This window comes from Phyllopteryx taeniolatus, chromosome 13 (genome assembly GCF_024500385.1).
Source record: "Phyllopteryx taeniolatus isolate TA_2022b chromosome 13, UOR_Ptae_1.2, whole genome shotgun sequence".
NCBI lineage: Eukaryota > Metazoa > Chordata > Actinopteri > Syngnathiformes > Syngnathidae > Phyllopteryx > Phyllopteryx taeniolatus.
The window spans coordinates 10,148,516-10,174,342 of NC_084514.1; the positions used below are offsets into that span (position 1 = coordinate 10,148,516).

At 42.9% G+C, this 25,827-nt stretch overlaps 1 protein-coding gene across 18 annotated transcripts in view; it reads left to right on the forward strand.

Moving 5' to 3' along the window:
- The window catches only part of tnika (TRAF2 and NCK interacting kinase a), a 68,107-nt gene that overhangs the window by 23,175 nt on the left and 19,105 nt on the right, over window positions 1-25,827 (forward strand). For 4 of the 18 annotated variants that reach the window (XM_061795615.1, XM_061795616.1, XM_061795619.1 and 1 more), the window contains exons 3-18: window positions 6,511-6,567; window positions 7,496-7,621; window positions 10,638-10,748; window positions 11,334-11,424; window positions 12,049-12,179; window positions 12,262-12,316; window positions 12,590-12,668; window positions 12,953-13,128; window positions 15,215-15,281; window positions 15,381-15,579; window positions 15,990-16,106; window positions 20,235-20,321; window positions 20,574-20,762; window positions 21,544-22,029; window positions 24,289-24,453; window positions 25,513-25,752. In XM_061795615.1, the coding sequence (XP_061651599.1) occupies window positions 6,511-6,567; window positions 7,496-7,621; window positions 10,638-10,748; window positions 11,334-11,424; window positions 12,049-12,179; window positions 12,262-12,316; window positions 12,590-12,668; window positions 12,953-13,128; window positions 15,215-15,281; window positions 15,381-15,579; window positions 15,990-16,106; window positions 20,235-20,321; window positions 20,574-20,762; window positions 21,544-22,029; window positions 24,289-24,453; window positions 25,513-25,752 (2,376 nt within the window). The remainder of the gene's footprint in view (window positions 1-6,510; window positions 6,568-7,495; window positions 7,622-10,637; window positions 10,749-11,333; window positions 11,425-12,048; window positions 12,180-12,261; window positions 12,317-12,589; window positions 12,669-12,952; window positions 13,129-15,214; window positions 15,282-15,380; window positions 15,580-15,989; window positions 16,107-20,234; window positions 20,322-20,573; window positions 20,763-21,543; window positions 22,030-24,288; window positions 24,454-25,512; window positions 25,753-25,827) is intronic. The other 14 variants (XM_061795622.1, XM_061795626.1, XM_061795627.1 and 11 more) reach the window with 6 other exon arrangements.

The window sequence follows — 25,827 nt, forward strand, 5'->3', positions numbered from 1 at the left end:
GTTAAAAAGTAAATTTGACTTCATACGGTATGTCCCCTTTAAGAGAAACCTGTATTAAAAAAATAAATAAAAATAATAAATAAATGTCTCAACAGAATGAGAATGCAGGATGGGAATAAACAAGTAAGTTTCTCGTCATGCAAAAGTCAGTTCCTGTGCTTCCTCCTCTGTCTCCTGCCTTCCTGTCCTCCGCCTCACCTCGCTTCCCATCCCGTGCGAGGGCAGTGGTCTTTCGTACAAAGTATTCACCCGCTTTCCTCTTTGTGTGTGTGTGTGTGTGTGTGTGCGCGCTTAAGTTTCAGGCCCAGCCAACACTGTTGCTAAGCTACCACAGGAAGTGTCCTGCATAGTGAATGTGTCCTAGTGATAGTGTGTGTGTGTGTGTGTGTGTGTGTGCGTTTGTGTGTAATTGACTTGGCAAGGGCACGGATGGTCATGCACATCAACAATCGAAACACGCGCACACGCACGCACATACACTGATATCCAGCAGCAGGTTATATTAAGGTAGTGGCAGGCATCCCGGTCTCACTGAAGTCAAGCTGTAAACTGGGAATGATGAAGAAATCCTTTGTTCTGAAGCCTACAGCGCTAAAAATGCATGTGTGTGTGTGTGTGTTTGTGCGTGCGTGCGTGCGTGCGTGCGTGTACGCTACCCTCAACCTTTAACTCCCTGCAGTAGTAAGGCAAATTGTAAAAGTGAATCATCACAAGCACACACTAGAGTTCATTTTATGCATCCAATGTCACGCACACACATGCTACCACACTCAATCATTGTGATGCATTCGTGTGCTTCTGTACAGTAGGTAGTTAGTGCACAAATAATTTATCAATTTGATGGAGCTGTACATAAAAGGGTAACAGTACATACAGCATATTGTATGGGACATTATTTGAACAAAAACACGATGAAAATTCAGCCCCCGAGGTCCGTTTCATCTAGCAACACGGGATTTGTCTATCATGAGTACACCCACAAAAAAGTCTTAATAAGCCACACCTGTAAGACACGGCAAGTCAGCCATTTTGGTTCCAAGTGGCCATTTTAGGGTGTTGTTGTCACCATTTTCAGGGCTTCTTCAAAAACAATCTTGTCCGATTTATATATATATATATATATATATATTATTTTTTTTTCAGTTTTTCTGTTCGCTACCACATTTGAAACCAAATTTGACACCAAAATGGAAAAATTGTAAGATTTCATCATTGTGTAGTTAATGAGTTACCATAAAACGTGAAAGTTAATGCCACCACAAAATCAGAGCCAGTTTCACCTGGCAGCATAAAATGTCCTGAGTAGACCCCCCCCCCCCCCCAAAAAAAAAGAAGTCTGAGGAACCCATGCCTGAGTAGACATTTTCAATTCCACTTCGGTTCATTTTGGTAATTTCTAGGAAAACTCCTCGAGATTTTGCCCAAATTTGAGCCAAGCACACCAAACAAATGGCCGACACTAAACTGCAAAACATTTAGCGTGTTCGTCACCGCGCGTGGGCAGAGCACGGCAGCAGAGTACGTCTATGTATCCGTTTTTTTGTTGTTTTTTTTCCCTCCCGCAGTATTGACTCTTCTGTGACGCCGTGGCCCCGGAGGCTGATCGGATAGCAGTTTATCAGTTTGCCGTCTGCTTCACGAGCGCGGCCGTCTGAGCGTAACGCGCATTTCCAATCGGGCGCGTTATCGCGCGAATGCACCTGGCCGGCCGGCCCTCGACACTTTTGATCAACAATGGATTCAAGTGTGGAGCAGATTGTTGTGACTTTGGTGAAGTTGATGATGATGACGACGACGACGGCGCTAGAAGGCGAAAGCAGCTGTGTGTGTTTTTTGTTTCGGTCGTCCGCAATAGGAGACGGACGCCTGGTCTCGCGTCGCACGCCGAGACGTCTGCTCTGAGCCGCGAAACCATATAAGGAGGGGGCTGGAAATGCGAGCGAGGCATTTGGAAGCGCCAGCGATAATGAAAGGCATAAAGAGGGGTTAAGAGGGTTGGATAATGAGAGGGAGTCGCCGGGATAAGAGCGAGCGGAGGAGGGAACAAAAAAAAAACTGCAGATTTAGGTCAGAGAATCACAAACGGGTGGAGGATGGGGATGAGCATCAAAGCCACTTGAACTGAATGGGATGAAAAATAGAAATACTGCATGGTGGGACTTTGCCATTTTGTGTTTATATTAACGCTGCACAATCTAATCCAATGCAAGAGTTGTATCCCAAATTCTTCAGACATTTACACATTTAATTTTTAATTGTAAGTACATTTTCAATTAATTGAAATCGTCTTCATTATTTACTGTTAATAACACACAAAAATGCTACATTTGTAATTAATTCGTTACAATTGATTGACTCGTTCACTGTCAAAGAAGTTTATAAATTCTTCCACCAAAATGGCTTCTTCAAACCTTCCCGTTCAAGTTCATGCAAAACAATGGAGGAATTATAATAATAATTAAGAACAAAAACAAAACCTCATATCCAGGCATGTGCAGGTGTTGAGTATCGATGAAAGGGGCCAATTTGGTGCCGATCCAAATGAGGATGGTTGGGCCCCGGCGAGTTTCGTTCTACTTCCATCTGGCACCGAGCGATGTGAAATTCAAACCGGGGAACGCTGGCAGCAGATCATCTGCGTGCAGCTTTTTGATTTTGCAGGTCTGAAGGTCACACTGAGGACAAGTCTGTGTCAGAGATTTGGATGCATACAGACACTTTTTGAGTTTTACTCACCAGAATCAACAATTTGTCATGCAATGATTTGGCGTGAACTCTTAAAACTGGAGTTCTGAATATCGGCGGCTCAGGGGAAGAGTGATGTCAGAGCTGTCCCACTGCAAATTTCTGCATCGTTTACAAAAATAAAATCTTTGGAGACTAAATTGCCTTCACCGCTTACACAAACTTGGATGTTGGGGGTCAATGAAAACTAAACTGCGTTTGTTGTTCACAAAAACCTGTGTTGGGTTCTTTGAAGACTCCAAATTGTGTTTATTGAAGACTGTACATTTTCTCCAGTGTTTACAAAACACCTGTTTTTTTGTTTATCCATCCATCCATCCATATTCTGAGCCGCTTCTCCTCACTAGGGTCGCGGGCGTGCTGGAGCCTATCCCAGCTGTCATCGGGCAGGAGGCGGGGTACACCCTGAACTGGTTGCCAGCCAATCGCAGGGCACATAGGAACAAACAACCATTCGCACTCACAGTCATGCCTACGGGCAATTTAGAGTCTCCAATTCATGCATGTTTTTGGGATGTGGGAGGAAACCGGAGTGCCCGGAGAAAACCCACGCAGGCACGGGGAGAACATGCAAACTCCACACAGGCGGGGCCGGGGATTGAACCCAGGTCCTCAGAACTGTGAGGCTGACGCTCTAACCAGTCGGCCACCGTGCCGCCTGTTTTTTTGTTTACTGAAGACTAAATGTTTTTAATGTGGTTCATGGAAGAAATTTATATTCGGTTCAATCAAGACTCAGTGTTGTCTTGTTTACAAAATACATACGGACTGGTCTTTGAAGACTAAAATTCCGTCCATGTTCCCCAAAAATATAAATTAGGTCAACTGAATACTGTAAATTGTCTTCATTGTTTTACAAAAAGACTCAGGTTAGATTTATCTGACAATGTCGGACATCCCCCGCGCGGACAAAAACGGGCTCGGTCTTCATTCAGTACGAGTCAGTGAGATCTGGGCGCGATTCCTTTTTGTCAGCCGCCAACAAAGACGGCTCTTGTGCCCGTGGAATTGGGGCAGTCTGATCCTAATGAGCAATTCCTGATCAGCTTTTCGCCTCGCAGATTCTTTTTCGCGTGAGAACGAAGCCCATCAAACATCCCGCTCGCTTTGCTCGGTTGTCGATTGATTTTCCTGACAATGAGCCATCGTGTTTTTTTTTGCAGTCTGCAAACTTTTGCCTACTTTTGGGACCTTGCCCTATGTTTCCAATGCCCCCCCCCCCCCCCCCCCCCCCCTCAGCAGTTGTATACAGAAGCCTCTTTCACACGGAAACCCTGCAAAATTTGCCACATTGGCTGTGGCTGTCCTAGCTTAAATTGCGGCCTGCGCGGCTGCATATATCGCGCAAGCCAGAAACCGCCACTGCGCATCAGAGCCGTAACAGAAGCCCTGCCATTATTGGCCTGTCACACCAAACCCAGCAAACCCGGCTTGAATAGGCGGTGAGAAAGGGGCTTATGAATCGGTAGCTTTTTTTTGTTTGTTTTTTTAAACAGAGATCATGCAAAATTGGCACATCAGAGCTATAGTAGGAGTAAAATATATTTTTTTAAGGAATAGCTAGAACCTTGCAGCATGCTACTCTTTTAACTGGGGCAGCCCCTTCTGCTTTGGCTCGTTATCACAGTTGACCCTTTGGTGGAAGCCCCCCAGGGGGCGCTTTGGAGTCCGACCTCCACAATGCCATCTGCTTTCGAGCAATTCCTCCAGGGGCGCAGTGTTGTCCTTGTTTCGCATGCATAGTGTTCCGTCCGCTAAATTACGGTTCATCGCTCACGCTACTGGTATATCGCAGAATTTTACGGAGAATCTGTCACTGAAATCCCCCAAATTTCGCAGAAATCTGCAGTTTATCGGCAATAAGGTTGCATGTGTTTAAAGCAGTGGTTCTTAAACTTTTCCCACCAAGTCGCAGCTCCAAGTTCCAACTTAATGCCCAAGCTTAAAATTACAGTCGTATAGTAAGTAGTATATATCAAAAACGAGGCAGAGTTTATTCCTAAAAAGTATATTTGAAATTATTGCAACATTATGCGCAGTTTGAACACTGCACTTAAATATAGGAAAATACAAAAAAATCTGTACTTAAAGATTCAACTAAACTGTAAGGCATATAAAAGTTCAATAATAAATTGTACCTCAGTAAATAAATGTTTGATAACAAACATTCCTAAAACTTGACATGCATATGTATTCAAAAGTGAAATACAACTGAACTCTACTTGACAACTGAATTTTCCAGGATTAAAAAAAAAAAAAAAAAGTTTAAGATGCTGTAACATTCTGCATAGTTTGAACATTTAATTCAGAGAATCCCGCCCCCCCCCCCCCCTTTTTTTTCTATCCACGTACTACTAGAGGGAGCCAGTTGTACTAGTAGCACAATTTGAGAATCACTAGTGTGGCGGGGTAAAGCTGTAAAGAAATATTTGTTTTTAATTATTCTTTTAAATATGATCACCCTATATCGAGATTATCTATCAGCTCCCGGGGAACGTGCGTGTCCGCCACGTTGAGCGAGGGTTCACCGTTCATGTGCAGGCTGTATGACATACGAGCATAAAAATGACATTCGTGCTTATCAATTCAATCCAGACGAGTTGAACTGAAGTGATTTGTGGTCTTGACGTCTTTAGCCTCGTTAGCTTGATCAACGTTGACCCCTTGGGCTTCCTCCGGCCCAGTTCTTCCAGCCATTTTCTGACTGACTGAGCGGTCAAATCAGTGGTCAGAACTCGGGTCGTCCTGTTGACCTCGTAGCACAGAGCGCACTGTCAAGTCGGTTGGTGAAAATATATGTATTTTAGCGGTTCTGATCACTCTAGCACCTCATGGAAAGTCGGAAAAAAAATTAGCCCCCAACACCGGTTTCCCAGATCGATTACGAAATTTGGTGGGGATGTCAATCGGAACAGGGCACATCAAAAAGTCTGAACTCGAAAATCCCGGAAACCCGGAAAACAGGTTAGCGGACTTGCTGCGTATGCGGCGATAACTAGCATAACTGCGTGTTGATGGCATGATGGTTTAAAAGCTGAACTTGCAAAAATGAAAAATGTCTTTATGGCTGTTGGCCTCATGCATAAGTAAAATTCATGCATATCATTTATTTATAAATACATTAAAAAATTTTTTTAAAAAATTATATATATATATATATATATATATATATATATATATATATATATTTATATATATCCAAAATATTCATTCAAAAAATAAAATAAAAATACAGCCATATCTTCAGCCATATTGCGGAAAGACGCATTGTTTCATGTTGATGCGCGCGATAGAAGGTTTCCCTGCATGCCAAACAAAGAGATGAGTTGACTCAGAGGTTTTGTACATGCCTGTACTGTACGGGCACTCATACAAGGCGCGTGATTGGTTCCCGGCGCGACATCGACCAATGAGAGCCCGATTTATCCCGTGAGTTGATTGGCTGCGCATCATCGCAGCCTCACCCAGCATCTTCCCTTGTCGTGTCCCGCCAGTCTCGTCCACGCTGTTGCGTTCGCAATAACTTTTTTTTTTGTTTAAGCGACAATTTTTTTGGATGAGTTAAGCAAGCCCTTACAATGCCGCCGAAGCGCTATGCCCCTGCGAAAGCTTCCTCCGGGGCGCCCAAGAGGAAGAAGAAGATGATGGCCATCAGCGAAAAATTGAAACTTTTAGATTTGATCAAAGAGGGCAGAAGTGATGACTGATTATATATATATATATATATTTATATATATATAAAAAATTCTTCCTGTCGTTCTGCAGGGTCGCCATGTTAAGACAGGGCAGCTGGCAGCCATCAAGGTCATGGATGTCACCGGGGTAAGTAACACGCACTCTCCCGCCGTTGTAGCAGCGTGTCATCTAATTAAGAGCGATGAGTCAGTGGCAGCCAGGAAAATGAGGACAGGCCTATCGCCACGGTAATTTTAGCTGCCGGTTATTAGGGCGGCAGTGTGGTCTCGGGCGTCTGCGCCGAGCAGGAGAGTGCAGGGATCTCGGCTATTTTTAGAGACGACACCCACTAACCGGCGCAACGATCGAGGGGGCTAAAACCACAATCTTTCACACAGAGATGGTGTAAAATTGCCGGATCAGAGCTGTCACGGAAGATACGGCGATGAATTATACACCTCTGCCTTTTTTATACACAACCCAGCGAAGGCCGAATGTAGCCGCAACTTTGTCCACGTTCAAATAGTGAAACTTTGTCTTGCTGCCGGATATTTAGTTGTTGGGCAGCGCCATTTGATTTTGACATAAACACATTTTGACATAAAGTGACACCAACGTCCCGGAATGATGGCATTTGGAAAAATGGCATCGTTAAGGGGAGGTGTGAAAGCAGCGAAGAAATACTCTTTCGCACAGAGAGCTCGCAAAATTGCCGCAGCAGAAGTTACTGCATTTATCCACCGTTTACACACAGCCCAGGGAAGGCGGGATATTGCCGCAACAGGAAGTGGCTGAAGGCAACCGTCTCTAGATTCTTTCACGCAGAAATCCAGCAAAATGGATAAACTGAGTGACATATTGCGTTTCACACAAATATAATAATACTACTTTAAAGTACTGCAAAGGGGTAATTAAAAAGTCATGTAATAGAGGCTAGTTTGCCGGTCAGCTGTGTTCCCGGCTGCTGAAAAATGCTAATGTTTTGTTTCTTGTTGTTGTTCTCCTTTTGTGTGTGTGTGTGTGTGTGTGTGTGTGTGTGCGTGCGTGCGTGCGTGCGTGCGTGCGTGCGTGTCAGGATGAGGAAGAGGAGATCAAAGCGGAAATCAACATGCTGAAGAAGTACAGCCACCATCGCAACATCGCCACCTACTACGGCGCGTTCATCAAGAAGAATCCGCCGGGGATCGACGACCAGCTATGGGTGCGGTCTTGTTACTCAACTGCAGATGGGAATGGCGGGGGGGGGATAGGAAGGCGTTACTCCAAATAGTCACGCTCGGACCAAAAGTAGGCGGTGTACATTTTTGGAATGAACTTAGTTAAAGAAGTTAGGATGGAAGGATGGAAAGCAAGAAAAAAAAGGGAGGGAGGAAAAGAAGGTGGGAAGGATGGATGGAAGGAACCAAGCAAGAGAGGCAAGAAGTATGGTATGCAAGGAAGGAAGGATGGAAGGTAAGAAACAAGGAAGCGATGAAAGATGGGAAGGATAGAAGGAAGCGAGGAATGAAAGATGAAGGAAGGAAGGAAACAAGGATGATATAAAAGGTAGGATGAATGACAAAGAGGAAGGAAAGAAGGAAGAACGGAAAGTAAGGTAGGAAACAAGGATGCGAAGGAAGGAAAGATGACAGGGAGGGAGGGAGGATGGAAGGAGGGAAGCAAGGATGGTATGAAAGGAAGGAAGCGTGGAAGGGAGCAAGGACAGAAGAAAAGGGAGGAAGGATGGAAGGAAAGATGAAAGGAAGCAAACGAGGATGCCAAGACAAGAAGGAAGATAGGATAGAAGGAAGGAAGCAAAAATGGTATTAAAGGAAAGAAGGATCGATGAAGGGAAGAAGGAAAGATTAAGAGAGGAAAGAAGGGAATGTAGGTTGGATGGTATGAAAGGAAAGAAGACAGAATGGAAGGGAGGAAGGACAGAAGGAAGGAAACAAGGGGGAAGGAAACAAGGATGGCATGGAAGGGAGCAAGGACAGAAGAAATGGAAGGAAGGAAAGATGGAAGGATGTAAAGTAGGAAGGAAGCAAACAAAGACGCCAAGAAAGGAAGGAAGGAAACAAGGACAGTATTAAAGGAAAGAAGGGTAGACAAAAGGGACGAAGGAAGAAAGGGAGGGAGGGAGGAAACATGTAGTAGGAAAGAAGGGAGCAAGGACTGAAGGAAGGACGGAAGGAAGACGAGATGGAATGAGGGAAACAAGGTGAGTATAAAAGGAAGGAAGGATGGATAGTTGGTAGGATGGATAGAAGGTAGGGAACGAGGATGAATGAAAGGAAAGAAGACAGGATGGAAGGAAGGAACATGGGAAGAAAGGAAACAAAGATGGTATGAAATGACTCTTTGACATCCATAAAGTGTTATTAGAAAAAAAGAAGCCATTTATTTGAAGAAAGTGTTCATTTTCACACTTGGCGTCTCTTCAAGGAAAATGTGCAAAGTTCCTTAACTTATTTTTTTAACAACCGGTTCCCACGCCAATTGGGGCGCAGGATAATCGCGCGCGTGTGTGTGTGTGTGTGTGTAAACAAGCCAAGTCTTAAGCCGTTAATGCTAACAAAAATGTGAAGCTAACCTGGTGGAATCGGCCTTGAAAAACAACGCAGAACTTATCGGTGACCTCCTGAGAAATACCGCGCGTCACGCGTCGAGGACGGCATCGGCCATTTTTTTCACGAGTTTTTATGTCGGGGATTCTGATGTTGGCTGCTGGCTGGCGAACAAAAAATCTTGTGGGTGTCGTAGTCATTTCTGTCGCGGGCCGTTATGTAAATGTTCCATCGCCTCATCGAGTTATTACATATACACAAATTGATGGATAACTACTTTTGTTTATGTTCTTGCATTAATGGTCACTCTGTCTCCATATGTTGATTTATGGTCCCTTTGTCTTCATGTATTGATTGTCACTTCATCATCTTCCATCCATCCATTTTCCGAGCCGCTTATCCTCACAAAGGTCGCGGGCGTGCTGGAGCCTATCCCAGCTATCTTCGGGCAGGAGGCGGGGTACACCCTGAACTGGTTGCCAGCCAATCGCAGACTTCATCATCTTTCTATATTAATTATCACTTGTGTTTGTCTTTATGCGCACATGGTCAATTTCTCTTCGTCTTCATGCATCTATGGTCACTTTGTGTTTGTTTTCATCAATGTCTGGTCACTGTGTTTTTCTTCCTTTATTTATGGTCACTTTGAGTTTGTTTTCATCAATTTATGGTCACTTTGTGTTTTTCTTTATTTATGGTCACTTTGAGTTTGTTTTCATCAATTTATGGTCACTTTGTGTTTTTCTTACTTTATTTATGTTCACTTTGAGTTTGTTTTCATCAATTTATGGTCACTTTGTGTTTTTCTTACTTTATTTATGGCCACTTTGTTTTCATCAATTTATGGTCACTGTGTTTTCTTCCTTTATTTATGGTCACTTTGTTTGTTTTCATCAATTCTTCGTCACTGTGTTTTTCTTCCTTTATTTATGGTCACTTTGTGTTTGTTTTCATCAATTTATGGTCACTGCGTTTTTCTTTTATTTATGGTCACTTTGTGTTTGTTTTCATCAATTTATAGTCACTTTGTGTTTTTCTTCCTTTATTTATGGTCACTTTGTTTTCATCAATTTATGGTCACTGTGTTTTTCTTCCCTTATTTATGGTCACTGTATTTTCCTTTTATGGTCACTTTGTGTTTGTTTTCATCAATTTATGGTCACTGCGTTTTTCTTTTATTTATGGTCACTTTGTTTTCATCAATTTATGGTCACTGTGTTTTTCTTCCCTTATTTATGGTCACTGTATTTTCCTTCCTTTATTTATGGTCACTTTGTGTTTGTTATCATCAATTTATTGTCACTTTGTGGTTTTCTTCCTTTATTTAAGGTCATTTTATGTTTGTCTCAAATTTATGGTCACTGTTTTCATGTATTTAACTTGTCATCAGGGAATTTATGGTTACTTTGTGTTTGTTTTCACGATCATCACTTTGTGTTTTTTCATGTATTTATGGTCCCTCTGTTATCATTAATTCATCGCTTGGAATTGATCATATGAAGTAAGAGGTGCTCACGGTAGAGTTTGTGTGTCATTAAAATGTGTCAATCAGGACTTTGTCACATCTTGTGTGTTTTTGTGCGTTTGCTGCTATTGTTACTTCATTCTGTCATGAAAAAGAAAAAGAAGTGCTAATGTCCAGTCAGTGACACCCCCGGTTATTCTCCGCAGCTGGTGATGGAGTTCTGCGGCGCCGGCTCGGTGACGGATCTGATCAAGAACACCAAGGGCAACTCCCTGAAAGAAGAGTGGACGGCCTACATCTGCCGAGAGATTCTCAGGGTGAGCGTCGCTCACCTCGTCCGTTCGCGACGAGCTCAGCGCTATCGCCCCGCGCATCTCGTCTGACATCGAGGCTCGGACACAAACCGTTTGCTTTCCTTTCCTATACTTTACTGTTGCGGTAGACGTCTTTAATGCAACATGTGAAGGCATCTGTAAAGTTTTCTTTCTGCTTCTCAGTTCTTTTCACTGATGTTTATGTTGGATTTTAAAGAGGAAGTGCTGTTATGTGTGTACAGCATTCTGAAGCAAAAAAAAAAAAAGCCAAATATTGTAACTTTGTCTCCAAATAATTTTATTTTATTTTATCATGTTAGATTATTACTAGGGGCGTCCCGATCCGAACTTTGAGATCGAACATCGGTCCGATGTCAGCAAAAAAAAAAAAAAAAAAAGCTTCCATTGAGGTGGCGTTCGGCGACACAAGGACACGAGGTCCTCTTGCAAATGAAGCGCTTTCCATCTTGCTAATCATCTCCGCTTGGCTCGTGGCTCTGGTGTCCTTCACTGAGTGCTTGCGCGTGTGTCTGCGTGTGCCTGTGTGTGTGTGTGTGTGTGTGTGTGTGTGTGTGTGTGTGTGTGTAGGGCCTGACTCATCTCCATCAGCACAAGGTCATCCACCGAGACATCAAGGGACAGAACGTCCTGCTGACGGAGAACGCCGAGGTCAAACTAGGTGGGCGGTGTCACGTAAAAGCCGCTCGGCGAAACGGCCCTGCCGATTGGACATTTTTATTTCCACACTGTAAAAAACCTATTTTATCCATTAATCGACTTTATTGGTTCATTCGAGTTTATGAGTCAACATTTTTTGGGTCGTTTGTTTTAATTGATTTTGTTTGTGTGGGTTTCGTAGTTGAAAGCACAACTTAGCAACTTTGTGTAAATTCAATGTCTTTTTGTCTTTTTAAGGATCGTGTTTTGACAAAAGGAAGATTCACATTTTTTTTTATTAATTAGATCAATTACTAAGCAAATCCCAGAAGGGGAAGGGTAGGAAAACTTTATTTTGCAGAATATCATTGTCATTTTTTTTCCCTATAAGAGAAGGGGGAAAATGGAAGATAATCAGATTAAAAAAAAAAAATAATAATAATAATAAAATTTTAAGCCCATCTTTCCCGGGCTTACCGCCATCATAAAGCCTTTGCGTTACCGACTGCAAGAAATACAAACAAAAGTATTGGGACATCCTTCTTCAGGCTTTCTGTTTATTTGTATTGCGCAAGGTGGTGGTTGTGATGAATAGAAGGCGAGGGGAGTATATTCTCCTACGCTGACGGGTGCCTTCTCCCTGCAGTGGACTTTGGCGTTTCGGCCCAGTTGGACCGCACAGTGGGAAGGAGGAACACGTTTATCGGGACGCCGTACTGGATGGCGCCGGAGGTGATCGCCTGCGACGAGAATCCAGACGCGACTTACGACTTCAAGGTGCTTAAACGGCCTCTCGCAGGAGCTGTTTTTGAGGCCTCGTGGGTCACCTTCCCGACTAATCATATTTGTCTCGTGGCAGAGCGATTTATGGTCGCTGGGCATCACGGCCATCGAGATGGCTGAAGGAGCACCACGTAAGCGCCGTCCCCTATATCAGTGCATACGTTTTCTATATTGGATATCGCAGAGCCCCAGCACACTCACTTAGTAACAAATGGACAAAAAATAAAAATGCACAAATGAGGCGGTAGAAACAAAATGAGTGAAGATGTTACACACTCAAACTTTGTCACGCAGTAAATATCCAGCGAGGGCTCGTTTTTGTCAGAATTTAGTGGGATTTATTTTGCACAAGGGGGGGGGGGGGGGAAAGATGACCCAACACACCTCCCTGTGTGACCTCGCAGCGCTGTGTGACATGCACCCCATGAGAGCCCTCTTCCTCATCCCGCGAAACCCTGCGCCCAGACTCAAGTCAAAGAAATGGTGAGAAATTCATTCAATCGCACTGAAAACCCTTTTGAATATTTTGGCTTCCTGTGTCACCAAATAAGGTAACCCATTGACTGTAATTATGATCTACTTAACTGAATCTCATCAGATGATGTAAAAATCTGTATGAAGCATATGATACACAACACACCATTGCACTAGTTTCCCCCCCCCCCCCCCTCCTAATATTGGCTATAACGCATTCTAGTGGTTGTTATAGCAGAAATAACTGAAATGCGTGTTTATTTATTTTTTTGTTCCCCCGTCTGCGTGGTCAGGTCCAAGAAGTTCCAGCTATTCATCGAGAGCTGCCTGGTGAAGAGCCACGGCCAGAGGCCCAGCACGGAGCAGCTCCTCAAGCACCCCTTCATCAGGGACCTGCCCAACGAGAGGCAGGTCCGCATTCAGCTCAAGGACCACATTGACCGCACCAAGAAGAAGCGAGGCGAGAGGGGTGAGATTCTGATTCCATTCCTTTGGGGAAATGAGCAATGCATTTTCTCTAGGGGAATCTAGAATTTGGTGAGCGCTCGAACATCTTTCCTTTTCGAAAGGGAGTCTGGGATGAGAAGATTTCTCTAAAATCAATCAATTTCAAAAGGGAATCTGGAATGTAATTACTCTAAAATCAGTCACTTTAAGATTTAAAAAAACAAAAACAAAAAAAAAACTCTAAAACCAATCATTTTGCCATGGGAATCTCAAATAAGGAGCCGGTTCTAAAATCATTTTCAGAAGCTACTGTGCATTTAGATTATGCCAAAATCTGTCATTTTCTAAAAAGAATCCGGACATAGCAGTCTTTTTTAATTTATTTTTTAAATTTTTTTACAGGGAGCCTGGAATTAGAACCTCGCTGTAAAATCTGTCATTTTGTAAAGGGAGTCTGTAACTCAATTGCTGAAAATTAGTTGTTGATTTTTGTAGTAGCTGTAACAAATGAGCAAAAATAACACACTGATTAAAACAACTCATCCTCAGGAGCTGGTAACAAAATGGATGATTCAGGTTTTAAAATGAGTTTGTTTTGAAGACTTATTGCAGCAACGCAGCCCCGAGGACGACATTGCACAGTCAAACTTTGTCACACAGTAAACATCCAGTGACAGACCTCAGTTCCGCTTAAAACGCGCCCAATGACGGCCTCGCCACACACGCCGCTGCTGCGTCATTACCGGGCAGATTAATCGCTTCGCGACACAAACGCCGCAGGCCGGGTGATGATGTATACAAATGTCAGATTTATTTTATTTTTTTTCATTTTTATTTATTTTATTATAATTTTTTTTTGCAGAGGTTGCTTTTTTCGGTCACATCTTCTCTTAAGCCAAAGGCGTAGTTTTGACGGAAATGCGTCCGAGCCCCTCTTTTCCGCCTTTGTGAAATTAGTTTTGGACTTATAAAGTGGTTTAAAAATACAAAGAAATATTAGAAAAAGAGTCCAAAAATATTAGATAAAAAGTTTAAAAAATAAATAAATAAAAAACAATAGACAAAGGTAGCAAAATATTGGACAGAAATAACAACAAAAATATTGGAAGATACTATCGGACAAAAAAATAGTTGAAAATTTAGAAAATAAATATAACACATATCACGACTAAAATACAAAAATATTAAATGAAAACGAATAAAATCAGAAAGATACAAAGTAATGGAAAAATAGTAAACATTACATGTAAAATAAAAATATTTCAGATGAAAAATACACAAATGAAAATACAAAAATATTGCAAAAATGATTTAAATATATTAGATAAAATATACATAAAACAATTGACCACAAATGTAGTATAATATTAGAATATTAGAAATAAATATATATGGAAAAATTAACTAATAGTTGACAAAATATTTCTAAAATATAACACAAATGATGGAAAAAAAGACAAATGCAAAAATAACTAAGAATACACAATTATTCTTAAAAAAAAAAAAAGCAAATATTTGGGGGCGAAAACTTAAAATATTGGTAATAAATGACATTAGTGGACTAAAAATAGAACAAGTTAAAGAAAAAATATTGATACAATATTAATACAATACATACAAAAATACTAGACAAAAATAACCAAAATATCATAGAGGTACATGCAAAAATATTAGAAAAGAATACAGTATAATATCCCAAATAATCTCCAAATATTAGACAATAGAACTAGATATACTAAATGTTTATTACAAAATATTAGACAGAAAATGTAAAAATATTAGATGAAACTTAGATAATTATTAGTTAAGATCATTACAGAAAAATAGATATATTAGATATTAAATGAAAATCCAGCGAACCATCCTGTCCAGGTGCTGTTTGGAAGATCTCAACATTAGGGTGTCAGCTCTCTCTGCTCTTCACGCTGAGAAATTGGAGCTTTGTACTTGCAACGTGGCTCAAAGGAGGAAAAAAAATAAATGCTTGCGTTGAGGATTTGAGAATGTCAGACACGTGCTGATTTTCGGTGTTGCGTGTGTGAAAAAGTAGACTGCTTTGATCTCTGCAGGCGACTCATTGTATGCCGCGTGTGTATCTAATATATTAGATGAGACCGAGTACGAATACAGCGGCAGCGAGGAAGAGGACGAGGAAAGAGACATGGGCGAGCCGAGGTCAGCGCCGACAAACAAACACAGTGACGCTCACTCATCCTGAAGCCTTCCTCGCCGTTTCGTCACTTCGTCGTCTTATTCTTCTCGCCCGCACCCAAGCTCCATCATCAACATCCCCGGCGAGTCGACCCTGCGGCGCGACTTTCTGCGCCTGCAGCTGGCCAATAAGGAGCGCTCGGAGGCGCAGCGGCGGCAGCAGCTGGAGCAGCAGCAGAACGAGGAGCACAAGCGCCTGCTGCTGGCCGAGAGGCAGAAGCGCATCGAGGAGCAGAAGGAACAGCGGCGGCGGCTGGAGGAGGTTAGCCTTTGGACTAGTCGACACATCCGCTAGTCGATTGAGGCACGAGCCAGTAGAGTGGTGCCTTTGACTCGCGAGCGCCGACTTGAGAATTGCACCTTGTATATTTAAAACAACCGCATAGCTGAGCCTTTCAGTCCGCTAGCTTAATGCTAACGCTAATTGGCATGTGTGCTGCGCTGCGATAACCCTTTAAGAAACAGATTCAACATAAACGGCGCAGCAACACATGTGGAAAGACAATATAACACTACTCCCAGTCATATATTCTTTATCCTCTGTGTAGAACGACTAATATTTTCGGGTAGTGTAGTGTGAAAAAATCTGTTTAGCTCTATGTAATTCATTACTACGGAGTGCTACTTATCATCGTTAAAATGCACGTGAAAACATCATTCATCCCCCCGCAGCAACAGCAGCGCGAGCGAGAGCTGAGGAAGCAGCACGAGCGGGAGCAGAGGAGGCGCTACGAAGAAATGGAGCAGCTCCGTAGAGAGGAGGAGCGGCGGCACGCTGAAAGAGAACAGGTTCGTATAGAAGCACATTTCTGCACAAATGTGGAGAAAATATCCCTCAAGTTTCTTCCACTCTGGTATAGTTGATGTGTTGGTTTCACTCATAGGCGCCCGCATGTCAAGTGAGAAAGGCGCAGTCAGAAAGTAAAGTTGTTGTGACAATGTCAGCATTAAGAGTGTCAAGGTCAAACACAGTGGTCAAATGTCTGACAGTCCTACCGTTTTAAATTGTAATTATTGTTTATATCATTCAGATGTTTCACTTATTTTTGGTTGAATATTTTAGTTTTTCTTTTGTCAAATATCAGAATCAGAATCATCTTTATTTGCCAAGTATGTCCAAAACACACAAAGAATTTGTCTCCGGTAGTTGGAGCTGCTCTAGTACAACAGACAGTCAATTTACAGAACACTTTGGAGACATAAAGACATTGACAAAAAACAATTGTGCAAAAAGATGGAGAGTCCTCTAGCACTTAGAGCAGTTCGAATGGCTAATATCGCAATAGTCCGGTGCAATGACCATTGTGCAAAGGGCGCCGAGACTTCAAGGAGTGTATGCGGTTTAAAGTGACGAGTAGTGCGATAATCTGGGACAATTTTGGTTGTGCAAATGTTGCAGATACTCCTCAATCAGTGTGCAAATGGAGCAGATGCTACTCTGGCATGAGTGGCCAGTATATGCAAATAGTGCAGCACGGCGAGACAACTACAGTGAGTGCACGAGTAATACATAATTGGCCCCACAGAAATGTGACAACGAACTCAAGTCAAAAAATTGCCAGCTTGTTGTAATGGAATTATAAGTTAGCTGTTTAAGAAGTTGATTGCAAGAGGGAAGAAGCTGTTGGAATGTCTACTAGTTCTAGTTTGCATTGATCGGTAGGAGCTGGAAGAGCTGGTGACCGGGGTGGGGAGGGTCCGAGAGGATTTTGCATGCCCTTGTCTTAGTTCTGGCAGCGTGCAAGTCCTCAAGGGTGGGTAGGGGGGTACCGACAATCCTTTCAGCAGTTTTGATTGTCCGTTGCAGTCGGAGTTTGTCCTTTTTTGTAGCAGCACCAAACCAGACTGTGATGGAAGAACACAGTACTGATTCAATGACCGCTGTGTAGAACCATCTCAGCAGCTCCGGTGGCAGGCCGTGCTTTCTCAGAAGCCGCAGGAAGTACATCCTCTGCTGGGCCTTTTTGAGGACGGAGTTGATGTTGGTCGCCCACTTCAGGTCCTGGGAGATTGTAATTCCCAGGAACTTGAAGGTCTCGACGGTTGACACAAGGCAGCTGGACAACGTGAGGGGCAGTTGTGGCGAAGGATGCCTCCTGAAGTCCACGATCATCTCTACAGTCTTGAGCGTGTTCAGCTCCAGGTTGTGTCGGCCGCACCACAGCTCCAGCCGCTCCGCTTCCTGTCGATATGCAGACTCGTCACCGTCCTTGATGAGGCCGATGACAGTGGTGTCATCTGCAAACTTCAGGAGTTTGACAGTCGGGTTTGCTGAGGTGCAGTCGTTCGTGTAGAGAGAGAAGAGCAGCGGAGAGAGGACACAACCTTGGGGCGCCCCAGTGCTGTTGCTGCGTGTGGATGAGGTGGCCTCCCCCAGCCTGACCTGCTGTGTCCTGCCCGTCAGAAAGCTGTAAATCCACTGGCAGATGGCAGGTGAGACGCTGAGCTGGAGAAGCTTGGATGAAAGGAGTTCAGGGATGATGGTGTTGAACGCTGAGCTGAAGTCGACGAACAGGATCCTCGCGTAGGTCCCTGCACTGTCGAGGTGTTCTAGGATGAAGTGCAGTCCCATGTTGGCTGCATCATCCGCAGATCTGTTCGCTTGGTAGGCAAACTGCAGGGGGTCCAGCAGGGGACCTGTGACACTCTTGAGGTGGTCCAGCACAAGACGTTCAAAGGACTTCATGACCACAGATGTCAAAGCGACAGGCCTGTAGTCATTCAGACCCGAGATTGCAGGTTTCTTGGGGACTGGGATGATGGTGGAGCGTTTGAAACAGGATGGAACTTCGCACAGTTCCAGAGATCTGTTGAAGATCTGAGTGAAGACTGGAGCGAGCTGGTCCGCGCAGACTTTGAGGCAGGATGGGGACACGTGGTCCGGGCCTGCCGCTTTGTTAATCTTTTGTTGTTTGAAGATGCGTCTCACATCCTGTTCATGGATGGTTAACGCAGAGGTCAGAGGTGTGATTGTGGTCGCGGGTGCGGCCGGGTTGGTGTGCGGTGTGAAACTGTCCTTTTCAAATCTGCAGTAGAAGGTATTCAAGTCGTTGGCTAGTGTGCTATTGTTCTCAGCTTGGGGGGATCGTCGCTTGTAATTAGTCAGCGATTGGAATGCATGCCAGACTGATTTAGAGTCGCTTGCGCTAAACTGTTTTTCCAACTTTGCTGTATAGATCCTCTTTGCAATGTTAATTTCTTTGGTCAGCTGGTTTCTAGCTCGATTATACAGGTGTCTTTATATTATATTGGTGTCTTTTTATTTTAGATTATTATTTTTGTAACATTTTCCTTTTTTAATATTTTAAAAATATTTTTCCATTTTATTCCCCAATATTTGTCCTTTTTTTCTAGTGTTAATATTGTTTTCTACAATTTTGTAATATTTTTCATCAAATATTTTTTTCTAACATTTTTGTATTGTATTTATATCATTTGTTTTAAAATATTTTGTATTATTTCATATTTATTTTTCTCTATTTTGAAAATACTTTTGAGTCCCATTTTTTCTGTCACAAGCATATATTTCTTTTACATTTTTGTGCATTATTTTTGATATTTTTCTAATATAAAAATATTTTTGTCTAATGCGCTAGGTTTTCATTATTTTCCAATATTTTCACTTTTTATTTTTTTAACAAAATTGTTTTATATTATTGCTGTAGTATTTTGTACTACTTTTCCTCTTATTTTTGTAATTTATTTTTCAAATATATTGTACTTTTCTTCTTTTTTTTTTTAAACCCTTTTTAAAAAAAATATATTTAGTGTTATATGTTTAGATTATTTAGTAATGTTCTAGTCATTTAAAAATAGTTATGGTCAATTTTTGTGTACTATTTTCCAAAATTTTTTTATTAATTTAATACTTGTGTATTTGTCTTATTTTTGTGTAATATTTTGCATGATTTTCATATATTTTTATCGTTATCGAAGATAGAAGATGAGATCTCTTACATTCCAGCGTCCGATTTTGGAGGTGTAATTTTTCATATTGTTGCAGTGTTCATGGTGAACCTTGCCCTCCTAAAAAAAACATCTCGAACCTTCTTCTTTTCGAACCATCTCACTCCTTTGGAACGCATTCTTGGTGGGAAAAGTATGGCCGGCGGGCCACATACGGCCCAGTTCTGTTCTTTAATCGGGCCCACCGAGTATTTACATTATTAAGGGTCCTGTAATACTGTATTTGTTGCATTCATTTTGCGTTAATTTCCTAAAACATTCCATCACTATTTATTTATTTATCTCATTACGTAATTGGTTATTTAGTTTATTTAATATAAACTAATTATAAACCATTTTACATAGAAATTAAATTCATTAATGTCATTAAATAATAGGTATAATGATTTATTGTTAATGATCAAATAAAAAATAGTTTAATAAGTTTACATTTGTTGTTAGATTTGTTTCATGTATTTTATTAAATAAGTGGTTCATTGATTTGTTGTAAATAATAATAATTTGTTTTATTTATTTGATTAAATAAATTGTGAATTGATGAGTTATAAATCAAATAAAAATGTTTTTAAAATAAACAAATTTACATATACAGTTACCATTTTTTAAATTTTGAAATTGGGTTAAGTGATTTGTTGAAAATAGTGAAATAAAAAATGCAAATAAATGTAACATTTGCTGTTTTCTATTCAACGGTTAAATGAATGATTGCATTAATTTATTCTTATTTATTATAAATGATATTTCAAATGGACTATTATTCAGAATCAGGAAAAAAAGTTTGCCCACGGCTGCGCCCTGTCCGAGACCATCTCCACCTCTTCCACTTGCCACTTTCGGTCTGTCTGCGTTCAGATGTGACTAACGCTAACATTTCCCAACGTTGCGCCTGTGTTTTTTTTCTTTTTTTTTCTCGTTTTGTTTTTGTTTTTTTGCCCTCCGCACGCTGCTCAGGAGTATATCCGTAGGCAGCTGGAAGAGGAGCAGAGGCAGTTAGAGATTCTCCAGCAGCAGCTTCTACAGGAGCAGGCGCTACTTCTGGTAACCTGGCTCAATGTTTGCATGTGCAGTGCGCCATTTTGCATTTGCACTCAATGATATTGTGGCATAAGCACCTTAAATCACCTTATTGCCTGTTATTCCCCACCCATTCGTATGTCCAGTATGTAGCAATCCCCTTTTTAAACTCAGTTGGCTTTGCTTTCTCTTCTTTATTCCTTTTTCCGTCCACTCATTCCCCCTCTGAATTCTGTTTTCGTACCCAGCCCGGCTAACTTCACCTCTGTTTTTTAGGAGTACAAGCGCAAGCAGGTGGAAGAGCAGCGGCAGGCGGAGCGTCTACAGAGGCAACTCCATCAGGAGAGGGCCTACCTGGTGTCGCTGCAGCAACAGCAGCAGGAAGGACGGCAGGCGGAGAAAAAACAGCTCTACCACTACAAAGACGTCATGAATCCCAACGACAAGCCGGCCTGGGCTAAGGAGGTACAGTGGTGACAAAGCCTTATGCGTCAGAACAATATGTGGCCAAGGTTGCTTCAAGGAAAGAGAAAACAACAATTTGAGAAAGAATATTCAGAGTCATAGTTAGATCGAGCACCGTCTAATGTGTGACCCACACAGGTTGAAAAGAGTCATTGAACAACCGCAGTGTGAGTGGCTTTTGTTGTTATGGTTGTCGTTCCTTCTTGCGAGAAGATGAAATCATCTTTCAGCTCAGCCGGGTCTCCTACGCTGCAAATATTCCAAAACCTAGCAAGAATATTTGTCTTGCCGCTAGTCAAAAGGAATCTGATGGCAATTGAAATAAGACTCATCACCTTCAAATTGTTTACTTTAAATAAAAAATAAAAAAGTGGAATCTTTTTTTTTTTTTTTTTTTTCTTTCATTACTACAATGACAAATTTAGTGAAAATTGTCTAACAAGGTAAGTTTTTTTTTTCAACTTTTTAAGTGATGAGTTGAAACTGTCCGCAGCCTCAAAACAACGGATGGAAGAACCAAACGCAGTGGCAACACACGCTGCTGTGGGATGGCTTTTGCAAATCTCCACCAGGAATTCAATTCATTCTTTTCGAGCCTCAGTAGCGTGTCGAAGAAACAACCAAACACACATTTCTTTTTATGCCTTAAAACACCTCGTGGCCTTCTGCTATCCTAACAATCTTCATCAACAGGAGAACTGTCGGGATCCTCAGGAGACCGGAACCCAAGCCGTGGAATTGTGTTGTTGTTCATTTTTCTTGCTCTGACTTTGACTCCCAGGTGCAAGGCGGTAACCCGCCCCGCTCTAACCTTCGCCACCACCAGTCGTTCAACCGGCCGCCGCCGTCGTCCTCGTCCTCCCGCGGCCGACCCCCTGCTCAAACCCCTAGACGCGCCCCGTCCGTGGGCGCCCAGATCCTCTCCGAGCACCTCCCCCAGATCCGCATCGCGCTAGACCCCGGGGAGCCCCTGGGCCCGGGGCTAAAGCAGGAGATAAGTCAGCGGGTCCGAGAGTTGAGGGCGCAGAAGCGCAGTCAGAGCAAGCGCGGCCCGACCGCCGTCAAGGAAGACAGTAAGGCGGCTCGTAAGGAGCCTCGTAACCAAGAGAAAGAACCTTCCGGTCACGTGACGCTCAGACGGTCCGACCCTGCCGCCGACGCTCGAGACCAACAGAAAGACGAGTCCCCAGGCAGGCCCCTCTCTGCGCACGATCCTGCCGACATCCCCCGTGTTGTTACTAAGGCGCCCGCGCAGGTCCACAATCTGGTTAGTGCTCGTCCACCGCTGCAGTTCGTACTCACACCCTCGCCGTAGAGTAGAATAGATGTAGAAACCGGAATGACGTCAAGAGCTACTTCCACCTTTCCAAGAACGAGATCTTGTAGCGCCCGCATTCCTCAATCTCCTCCTTTTTAACTCTCGGGTGTCTTGGACCTCAGCTTCGTAATATCCACCATCTTCTTGGCTGGGCGCTAACGTCATGTAGAATCACTTGTCTGCTTTTTGGTAGCTCTGATTGCGACACATGCAGAGGTTCAAAGTCTGCTTAAGTAAGATTTTCTGAGATGAACAGTAAAATGCCAATACGGAATGCTGCACCTTTTGTAAATGCCAACCGGCTGAAGAAAAATAGTGAAATATACAAAAACAGGATGCCCACAATTATGTCATGAATAAAGAAAAAAGGAACATATATTTTTTTAATTTAAGAATTTCAATGTATGTTTTTCATTTGTCATTTTTGTGTTACATTTTTCTTTGAAATCATTTAAAAATATATATTTTTGTGTTATCCCTTTTTGTATTTTTTTATTTTTTTAATTTTTTTTATTTCATTTTAGAAAATATGACTGGCCCAAATTCTTAAAGGACATTTCTTTATTTCTAAAATTAAAAATGTATTCATTTTCCTCATATAACACTTAACGGGCGTAAGGATAGGATAGAAATTCAGCAACATGCATTGTGTCTTGCACAGAAAAGATTTTTAAAGATGGTGCTGACGACCCGAGAAGATAGTCTCCAGTGTAGGTCAGTGGAAGTAAAGTTCCAAATTGGTGACGGGCATCTAGTGCAGGTGGGTTCCCCCCATTTTTCCGAAACCCCCGGACCCCCGCGGACGTTTCTCTTTCATCTTTCGAGTGTTCGATGTCCTTTCTCGTCTTCCCGAGAGGGAAAATCTTTTGGGTGCCAGGCCAGGCAAACGTACCCAAAAGGATTTTTTTCCTCATGCGCACTAACAAAACTTTCTTTCTCTTGTAGGCGAAGATGCTAACCTACTCGCTGCCTCCACAGAAACTAATCAAAATGTTGTTTACCGTTTTGTTTGCCTCCTAGTAGTCCCTTTCTCATGACTGCTAACAATCTGTCCTCTCAGGGCTCGCTCACCGCCTCCGTCGCTGTAGTTGTGACTCATGAAAAGGAGCCGCATGAATGCTGTAGTTGTGATGAGCCAAGTCATAATCTTGAATAATCCCCCGATAGATTATGAGCTCATGAGGATTTGCAGAAAACCTCCAGAGGGGGATCGTTCTCGTTGCGCATGCAACATGACCCAGGGTGAGGGGGAAAAAAAAAAAAAAGGAAAAACCGCAGAGCCGTGACTCAAAAATTCGGAGGTCCGAGAGCGTTCCTCGGAGACTTAGGTCAATAGAATTTCTGCTAGTAGGCACACAAGAGCTTCATCACACACAAGATGTTCCGTCAAGATCTGATTTATTAGACTTTCATGGTCTATGGCGAGTCATCAAACTTTGCCGTCACGCTCGACGCACACGCAACGCAATGCGATCTCTAGGTGGTTTTTGAAGGACCCATGGAAATGGTCAGGATGACCCTAAAATGGCCGCTTTGACCCAAAATGGCATCTTTTCGGGCATGGCTTCTTGAGACCTTTTTGTGGGTCTACTCATGATAGACATGCCCACCAAATTACATGTTGCTAAGCAAAACTGGTTTCGGGGGCTGAAGTATTTTTTTTACCCTTACAAAAGGCCTTAATTACTCTAAAATGGCCGCTTTGAACCAAAATGGCAGACTTCCTGTATCTTTCCAGAGTGGCTTCTTGAGACTTTTTGTGGGTCTACTTATGATACACATGCCTACTAAATTTCCTGACACTAAATGAAACTGGCTCTCTGAGACTTACAGTAATAGTTACATCTTGGGTGCATCTGTTCGAGTATCATCGAGTACAAAATAATTTTTAACGCAACTCTGGAAATGACCCCCAAAATGGCTTCCTCGACCCAAGATTGCTGACTTTCTGTATCTTTTTGATGGTGATTGACTCAAGATGGAGATGACTACTAAATTTCATTTTGCTTACTAAGTGAAATTGTCTTTGGGGGCCTCATTTGTTTTTAAAGGACCCCCCCCCCCCCTGGAAATAGTCACAATGACTCTAGTAAAATGGCTGCTTCGACCCAAAATGGCAGACCTCTGGTATCTTTTCGAGCGTGGGTTCTTGTGACTTTTTTTGGAGGTCTACTCAGGTGTGTGCGCGTGTGTGTGTGTGTGTGTCAGGTGGAGGAGAGGTCAAAGCTGAACAGACAGAGTTCTCCGGCACTGCAGCCCAAAGTGTCAAACCGGATCTCGGACCCTTCCCTCCCTCCCCGGTCCGAGTCCTTCAGCGGCGGCGGCATGCAAGCCGCCCGAACTCCACCCGCTCACCGTCCTGTCGAACCCCAGGTGTGTGTGTGTGTGTGTGTGTGTGAGGAACACTTGTGCCTTAAATACTAACATTACTACCTCACTTAACTCGTTTTTTAATTGTTTTAAATTTTTGTCTTTAAACAGGACTCTACAGAATATTTTACATTGATGTTGTGTATTCACGGTCTGCCTTTTGCATTTTTCACATTGCAGCTGTGCCTAGTCCTGCCCGCAGTCTCCTCTCGGATAATATGTGTCTCCTTATGTCTCTGTAAAACAAACCGGCCGCTCACTGCTGTGCCTTGGCTCTGCGTGCGGCAGTGTTAAACTTCACAGTCTCCATTTTGCTGCATCACCCCGATTTCTCGCTGCCCTCAGTGTCCTCTTGGATAAAATTACTTTTTGTTGCGATAAACCACAGCTGGTGACATGTTGGCAAACGTTATCTGTTGCTGTGACTCAGCCTTGCATGCTACAGTTTTATACTCCACAGTCTCCACTTTGCTGTCGTGCTCCGTGCCCTCAATGTCCTCTTGGATAAAATGCATTGCCTTAGGAATAAAATACAGGAGACCATCGCTCTCCAGCATTGTTAGCCTGTGTTTTTATTCCTGACTGCTGACTATAGCAAAATCATTGCTCCTGGCTTATGACTTTAACAAAGTTCTTGTTCCCGACACTGAAGCAAATTCGAAGAGGTGATTTCAGCCGTCATTGTTCCTGACAAATGGTTTTAACAAAGTTCTTGTTCCCGACACTGAAGCAAATTCGAAGACGTGATTTCAGCCGTCATTGTTCCTGACAAATGGTTTTAGCAAAGTTCTTGTTCCTGACAAGAGATTTTAACAAAGTTCTTGCTCCTGCCCAATGACTTGAGCAATTTTCTTGTTCCTGACAGGTGACTTACTCAAAGTTCCTGTTCCTGGAGGTTACCTTAGCAAGGTTTTTGTTCCTGAGAGGTGATTTTAGCAAAGATGACCATAGCATAGTTCTTGTTCCTGGCACTTTAACAATATCATTGTTGTTGCCTTTTATGTCTTCTACTCTGCGGTATTTCCTTGGTCCTGATTCCTGGCTTCTTCCTGCACGCTTCAGATGGCCCACCTGGTTCCGGTCAAGACGCACTCGGGCTCCATGTCGGGTTCTCAGTCCCTGCAGGACCAGACGGCTTCGGCGCTGAGCGAGGGCGTGGGCTCGCCCAGGCCAGACATCCCCCGCCAGAACTCCGACCCGACTTCCGACACCCAGACGCCCCCGCTTCGCACGGCTGACCGGGACAGGACCGTGTGGCTGAGAGAGGAAGACCTGCCTCCCAAGGTCCGAGAATCCAAATCGGTAAAACCTGGTTTGGGGCACGGTGAAATGTTTCGTAAATTGTTCATTATAATTGTTCCGGTGAATTCTTTATGT